The following is a 7,500-nucleotide window of genomic DNA, read 5'->3' as shown; positions in this document are numbered from 1 at the left end:
ACATGTAGAACATGGTAGCATTCAATATTGCATATTAATGTGGTGACAGTAAACATCGTTCTGCTCTCTTTATTAATTCAAAGGAAAGCTCCACAGGCTGCATTGTCTGCAGACTCCTTGAAACAAAAAACTCGACGTTCGATCAACCTAAGATCCAAGGGAAACACAGTGTTTGCTTTTTCAACGTAAGATAACTGTCTAATATGTGTATCTTGTGTCTTATCTTATATTACCCATTTTGGCTTGTTAAAGCTGTTCTGCCAAAAAAGCATACGAAGCACAGGTCAACGCTTCTGATGACTCTCAATGCAACAGTATATATGTCAAGTATCTTAAGCAACACCTAATGCTTGATGATCCAGTAGAGCAGATCTTGAAGAAGACAGCAAGAGGTTGGTAGATTGACCCTTCGATGTCATGCATACAAAATAATGTATTTGTTATGACAATTTAGCTATGGTAGCGAGACACAGTGGCATCCAGATCCCGGTTATTGTCACTAATTTGATCAGAGACTGCAAGTTGACCGACCGCGTTGTTCCAGACGAACACACAAGACATCAACTGATCAGATGGACACAAATAACAGGTATTTAATAACTTGATGTAATTAGCCATTAGAATACTCAGTTATTTAATTAATTAATTAATTACTGTTTTATGTGTTTAGAGCTTCCTCGCTATAATCCTTTCTCATTGAAAGGATTTCTCTTTACTCCAAAGTTTTGTCTGAAATGCCACAATGTGCTCTTGATGGTGCTTTTTGTGGAAAATACAAACAACTTTGCAGTCCGAGATTTGAAAATTAGGACCGGACAGCCCAAACACGTAATACAAACAGTACCCATCCAAATGAGATGACAGTGTGATGCGTCTGTCTGTGGAAACTGCAGGGACTTCATTTCCAGCATGAACCTTGTGCTCCTGATAAGTTAGCAGGCACTGATGATCCACCAGATCGTCAGAGAGATTGTGTAACACAAATATCAATTGGAGGTTTGCAAAGATTGGTGAGAAATACGTGATCCCTAATGGTGTCATAAATTGTTACTACAGTATTACAGACCAGTTCTTAACAGCATTAATTAACGACTCCTATTTCTGCTCTGATAGCTTTCCTACCAGTGGGAAATGGTCTGGGGATGAGAAGGCAACCATTAAAATATTAGATTGTAAATAGTAACACTATCTGTACGTAAATGCTAGTCTACTCACATACAAAACACATGCACTATCAATTTGCATGAAATTGGCTGCCACCTAGAGCTGATTAAATTAACAAATTAACAATTGTTTGCATTAATTAGAGTGGCCTTATGTAAATGGTTGATTATAACACAACAACTTTATTGATATGGCTTTAACTACTACAATAGCGGCAACACACTGCTACAACAACCGCAATTAAAAAGTCAGGCGCAGCTCCAGCATTCAAATTTGCTTGGTGCCCAGTTAATATTAATAGACATCTCAACTACAACTAGATGACAACGAGTGGTATCAGCAAGAATCATCCTATGAAAATTATAAATTTTATTTGATTAAATTTTATTGCTCTGAAATTTTTCTGTTGATGAGTTATGATTTTATTTCTATTTTAAAATTCTTTATCACTAAGGTTTGTAAGTTCCATTCTACGCGGATTGTTTCTAGCAAAATCATTAACAATAGATTCAGTTACTCTAATCCTGAAACGCTCTAAGCTTGATTGCCACAAACATCTGGGAAATGAGTGAGACACCCCTTAGGGGCCTTGGTGCCCGGGCACATTGGGCCTTTTGATAGATCTGCGCCTGTTTAAAGAAACTATGTCAAGTATGTTCAATACAACTTAGTGAGTGAGCTTAAGACGAGCCTCACTCTGCACAATGTCTATCACCTTATGTAAATGTAGCCTTAACACTAGGCCTTCCTTCGCTTTCGGTGGTCCTTCCACGCAAGGATAGCAATGGGGCGGTATCACGTGATGTTGTCTCCCTTCGCTTTAGGGATCCTTGCGTGGAAGACCACCGAAAGCGAAGGAAGGCCTAGTGTCAAGGCTAATGTAAATGGTTGTTGTGTAGTCATCAACAGTTAAGAGCAATTTTTCAATACATGAACATGATTGCTAGGTTTACTGTCACTGGTCTGACTGTATAATACACTGTGTAATGATTTGTAGTTGCTCATGTTTGATCACTGACTATGATCTTTGTCACTGCAATTATTTGCTTGATTTAAAATACCAACAATAGTGCCACAAGTATTTTCATAACTTGTAAGTATTGTATTGTATTGTAAATACAGTCAAACCTCGTTATTCCAACACCTAATAATCTGACACCCTCACTTTCTGACAAAGTACATATGAAACCAATGTACATGGTCACTGTGTAATTTGTTACGCTAATAATGCAACAGTCACGTTAGTCCGACAGAAACCAGTAGGACAAGCTGGTCAGAATGAGGAGGTTTGATTGTATTAACTTATGACATGTCATTAGTTGTAAGTCAGACTGCCTTGGCAAAGATCACAGCAAGTGATCAAAATGTCAGCAACAACTTTATCTTATAGTTATACTTAAAGTCAGTAAATCAATGCCAACTAAGAATGCTTCACTGTGACCATTAGATTTTGCAAAAAATTCTGTTACTGTGTGTGTGTGTGTGTGTGTGTGTGTGTGTGTGTGTGTGTGTGTGTGCATGTGTGTGTGTGTGTGTGTGTGTGTGTGTGTGTGTGTGTGTGTGTGTGTGTCAATTAGAGGTTTGTAGTGTTGATAAGGACATCGCTGCACGTTTGCAAAAAGAAAATTAAGGAAATTATGGAGTCAACAAGAAATAAGAATAAAGACTAAAATCAACGTTTACAAAGCAGTCCTTCTTGCAACTCTTCTGTATGGATCACATACGTGGACGCTATATAGAAGAAATATTCAGGATCTAGAAAAATTTCACCTTCACTGTCTGCGTCAAATAATGAAAATTCATTGGTCAAAAAGAGTGACAAACAGAAGTTCTGCAAAGAGCTGAAATAACAGGAATTGAATACATGTTGACTCACAGCAACTAGAGTGGGTAGGTCATATTGCAAGAATGGATGAGAGACGTTTACCAAAACAAGTGCTATGTGGTCAGTTGTTAGATGCACCAACAAAAGCTGGTGGTCAGAAGTTGAGGTTCAAAGACACTGTAAGACACAATCTACAGAATGTCGGTATTAATCACAAAAAATTGGGAAATGATAGCATGTGACCATTCAGTGTGGAAGAAAAATATGAGATTAGGTTTAGATTGTGACGAGAAAGGTAGAATTGACAAAATTGAAGAAAAGAGACTAATGCGGCACAACTATACACCACAAAACTTGACTTCTGCTACAAAGAACGTTTGTAATATATGTCATCAAGTTTGTCGTTCCAGAATTGAACTCTTTGCACATGAACGTGCTCATCAAAGACAAATTGTAAACAACTGCTGAATGGAAGTCGTGAACTCATTATTGAGTAGTGAAAAAGAAAGAAGAAGTGTGTGTGTGTGTGTGTGTGTGTGTGTGTGTGTGTGTGTGTGTGTGTGTGTGTGTGTGTGTGTGTGTGTGTGTGTGTGTGTGTGTGTGTGTGTGTGTGTGTGTGTGTGTGTGTGTGTGTGTGTGTGTGTGTGTGTGTGTGTGTGTGTGTGTGTGTGTGTGTGTGTGTGTGTGTGTGTGTGTGTGTGTGTGTGTGTGTGATATCGTGTCTCTGTCTCTTGCAGGAGGATGGCATGTCACAGTTGCCTCTACCCCTAACTATGTCATATTGTGACGACACAGACCAAGTTCCACCCGGCATCACAGTGTCTCCCCAAGAAATCACATTCGAAATAGATCTCGGTAATCCTCTGATTTCTGCCGCATCTGCCAATTGGGATGCATTCATCAGCAGCAGCTATGAACAGTCTATCGTGTCATCGGAACAGTAGACACTATTAGACTGATAGTTTCTTCTTACTTTTAGTAAAAAGTTTTCAGCGAGGTTTGTTTGCAGCTATATTGTCGCAAACTTATTTTAATTAAGTGACTGGCAGTTTGCCTTTTGTATACAACAACTGACAAGAGATGAGTGCTTGTATGAAGTTGCATAATGAATTACGAACAGAAACAATACCTTCGTATCTTACTTGCAGTCTACAGTGTACATTTGTAGCATCCACAGTTTAAGCCGAAAGTTGGTTAATTAGTGACTTATTTCCAGCTAGAAAAAAAGCAGAGAGCAATAACACTGTTGTGCTAACTTGCATAAATTATTGTATGTGCATACAAAGCAGTAAGCTGGCATGGCCCACAATGAGTCACGTGAACTAAACGGTATGTAGCTACAAACAACTAGACTAAGCATTTCACGCGCACTAAAGAGTAGCCAATAAAAATACTGGTGCAAAAATTCAGTGTCTTCAAATCTAATTAGCCTAATCAGACATGGAGAGGCATAATAACGTGCGAGCTGCAATGCGACCGTCGTACACAAACACACTAATTAATTAATTAATCTCTAAAAATGTACCGTCAACGTTACTACATTAAACCCACATCGATCAATCGGCAGCTCGTAAAGTATCCCAAATAGACACTAAGTCACTAAATCGTAGTGACACTGACTGTGTTTACAAAAAAACGGTAACGTGCGAGCCACTATACGACCGTCGTACACCAATCTTAATTGGCACCGCCTATGCAACTACCCTAAACCCTCCTCGATCAATCAGCAGCTCATAAACTATCCCAATGGACGGCAAAGGGGAGGACAACACCGCGCAGACCAAGAGCGGTAATGCACAAAGGTTTTGTCTCGGCCCATCGTTTCCCTGCTTTCAGAAGATAACACTTTACGAGACGCGAGCTGTCAGTCCCATTTCTGGCATCCCTGGCGCATGTCTAGTCGCTCCATGTGCTTCTCTTGTAGCGTCTCTATCTAATCGGATCGAACAACGACGAGACGTCACATGGCGTCATCAAAATCGATCGCACAGAGCGTCGAGAATTAGTTCTCACAGAAGACAAGGTCTGGAATGAAAACGCCCTGCTAAACGCGACAAATTGACGTGTATAAATTATTTTAACCGATTTACAACGTAATGAATTCGCTGAGTAATGCAGAAAGGTGTAGAAAATCGAGAGGGAGAAATGCGCGCCATTTTGATTCAATTCAATTTCATTCATGAATTCATTCATGTTGTTCCAGATGGTCTACGACGCTCGGCAGCTGCGTGAATTACTCGTCATGATTGACAGCACGAGCAAGACGAACAACAAACCGAGCGGCCTGCGGAAATTGGCGACCGGATGTGCAATTTTCGGTCAGTCAAGTGTGTATGTCTGTCGACGCGTTTGTCCATGTGCCTCAATTTGTTGGACATCTTGTTCTCGTTTAATTGCTGGTTTTGGCTCGAGACCAGATGTCACTTCAGTTGCTGCGCGTGTATCAGTCAATCTCTCTTGTTGATGATGCCTGTCAGTGTGACTTATGTTACTTAATACTCCGAGATCTCCTGCCTGTGATGAGCTGTGGCTCTCTTGACCTGTGCGCATCACTCGCAGTAACTGCTTGATGTCTCTAACACCTTCATGTCGCATCTCACTGTGTTAATAATTAATAAGCCTGTATGTTGGACCATTTGTTCTTAATGGAATGGCTGGTGGGTTGAGGTGGATGGACGGATGGGCAGGCTGTTGATCGGGAATGGGTCCTGCTTGTTGTTGTTGTTTATTGATTGAATGTCGGACTTATTGATCGATTCATGTGTTACAGGGTTTGTTCGATTCCTTGAGGGATATTACATCATTCTGATTACAAATGCCAGGAAGTCAGTCGAGACGTCGTCAGATGTGTTGCCGTGTCATTGACGTTTCATTGTTGTCTAGAGTTGCTCTCATTGGCTGTCATTCGGTGTACAAGGTCGAAGACACGGTCATCATTCCTATTCCCAATGACAGCGTGCGGGTGGTGAATTCAGACGAGAGCAGATATCTAAAGATTTTCCAAAACGTTGACACTTCGAGCAATTTCTACTTCAGGTGATTTTGTTTCTCGAAGTCGTGCTACCCGTCTACACATTGTGTATGCAACATTTGTCTGTCTGTCTACCTGTTCGTCTGTCTGTCTGTTTGTGTCTACCTGTCTGTCTGCCTTTCTGTTTGCAAGGACTGATTTGTATTTAAGATATCATAGCATATGTACAAGTAGAATCTGTATGAGAATAAATTATCTGTCTGTCTGTCTGTCTGTCGTCTGTCTGTCGTCTGTCTGTCTGTCTGTCTGTCTACGATCAGTGTTCGTAAAGTAGTAAACTAAACTCAAAACAAAATTTGAAGGAACTAATAACTCTAAAACTCTAGAAGCAGCTATACTACATGCAAAGCCCTTAGTGTCAGCTAGTGGCTAAAGTACTGTACTGTCCGTCTGTCTGTTTCTCTGCTTGTATGTCTGTCTATCTGTCTGTGTATGTGTCTGTCTGTCTGTCTGTCTGTCTGCCTGTGTATGTTCCTGCATCTGATCTCAAACCTAATGGTTCTTCCTTCCTTTCAGCTATACATATGACCTAACCAACACTCTCCAGTACAACATGCAGCTGCTGTCTCACATATCAATCGCTCCCTATTCACACCATGAAATCGCAGTTCGAATGCTTGAGGCCAATCGGCGTAACTACTGCTCCAAGTTTGTTTGGAACCACGTCCTTCTTCAACCAATCATTGACTTAGTGAATCCAGACTGGGTCCTTCCTGTTATTCATGGCTACATAGAACAATCAAGTGGGTTGATACCGGCTGTTTCGTCTCTTAGTGATTTGGATCGTTTCTGTCTTCTAGACGTGTCTGTTTACTGTTGTCCTGTTTATGTCACATTAATTGCACGTCGATCGTGTTGCTATGCTGGCACCAGATACCTTAAGAGAGGAGCAAATGATCAGGTGATTATGTCCCAGCTACTTATCCTTTTGCTTACTTTGTGTATGTCTGTCTCTGTCTGTCTGTCTGTCTGTCTATTTGTCTGTCTGCTTGTCTGTCTGTCTGTCTGTCTCTCTGTCAACCTGTTTCTGTCTGTCTGTTTGTCTGTCTGTCAATCATTTCTGTTTGTCTGTTTGTCTATCTGTCTGTCTGTCTGTCTGTTAAAACATTTATTGAAAACGTCAATGCTAATACAGCAAAGGCTACATATAACACTATGTTTGTCTATCTATCTGTCTGTCTGTCTGTTTGTCTATCTGTCTGTCTGTCTGTCTGTTTGTCTATCTGTCTGTCTGTTTGTCTGTCTGTGTCTCTGTCGTCTATCTGTCTGACCACTCCTGCATACTCTATCAAACAACGACTATCATTGCAGGGCAATGTTGCAAATGAGGTCGAAACCGAGCACACAACCCACATTGCCACCACACTGGTCACCGACCTTGGGCAATTCACATCATATGTTTCTATGAGAGGATCGGTACCATGCCCATGGTCTCAAGTGAGACAGTTGACAAAATCACAACCAACCTTCGTTAACTGAT

At 40.8% G+C, this 7,500-nt stretch overlaps 2 protein-coding genes across 2 annotated transcripts in view; both read left to right on the top strand.

Annotated features, from left to right (window-relative positions):
- The window catches only part of LOC134186593 (uncharacterized), a 7,780-nt gene extending 3,650 nt beyond the window's left edge, over window positions 1-4,130 (top strand). The window contains exons 8-14 of the mRNA XM_062654588.1: window positions 1-14; window positions 84-185; window positions 253-392; window positions 455-589; window positions 671-828; window positions 894-1,010; window positions 3,727-4,130. The exon at window positions 1-14 is cut by the window's left edge and continues 200 nt beyond it. Of these exons, the coding sequence (XP_062510572.1) occupies window positions 1-14; window positions 84-185; window positions 253-392; window positions 455-589; window positions 671-828; window positions 894-1,010; window positions 3,727-3,933 (873 nt within the window). The 3' untranslated portion in view covers window positions 3,934-4,130. The remainder of the gene's footprint in view (window positions 15-83; window positions 186-252; window positions 393-454; window positions 590-670; window positions 829-893; window positions 1,011-3,726) is intronic.
- Window positions 4,131-4,699: 569 nt separating this feature from the next.
- Window positions 4,700-7,500, top strand: part of LOC134186518 (polyphosphoinositide phosphatase-like) — a 14,340-nt gene continuing 11,539 nt past the window's right edge. Inside the window, exons 1-8 of the mRNA XM_062654505.1 lie at window positions 4,700-4,852; window positions 4,914-5,012; window positions 5,193-5,307; window positions 5,760-5,814; window positions 5,873-6,025; window positions 6,537-6,763; window positions 6,821-6,921; window positions 7,332-7,457. Of these exons, the coding sequence (XP_062510489.1) occupies window positions 4,736-4,852; window positions 4,914-5,012; window positions 5,193-5,307; window positions 5,760-5,814; window positions 5,873-6,025; window positions 6,537-6,763; window positions 6,821-6,921; window positions 7,332-7,457 (993 nt within the window). The 5' untranslated portion in view covers window positions 4,700-4,735. The remainder of the gene's footprint in view (window positions 4,853-4,913; window positions 5,013-5,192; window positions 5,308-5,759; window positions 5,815-5,872; window positions 6,026-6,536; window positions 6,764-6,820; window positions 6,922-7,331; window positions 7,458-7,500) is intronic.

The sequence above is a fragment of the Corticium candelabrum genome, chromosome 11 (assembly GCF_963422355.1).
Source record: "Corticium candelabrum chromosome 11, ooCorCand1.1, whole genome shotgun sequence".
In the NCBI taxonomy this organism is placed as follows: Eukaryota; Metazoa; Porifera; class Homoscleromorpha; order Homosclerophorida; family Plakinidae; genus Corticium; species Corticium candelabrum.
Note: the sequence above shows the minus strand (reverse complement) of the source record. Positions and strands in the feature narration are given on the sequence as shown.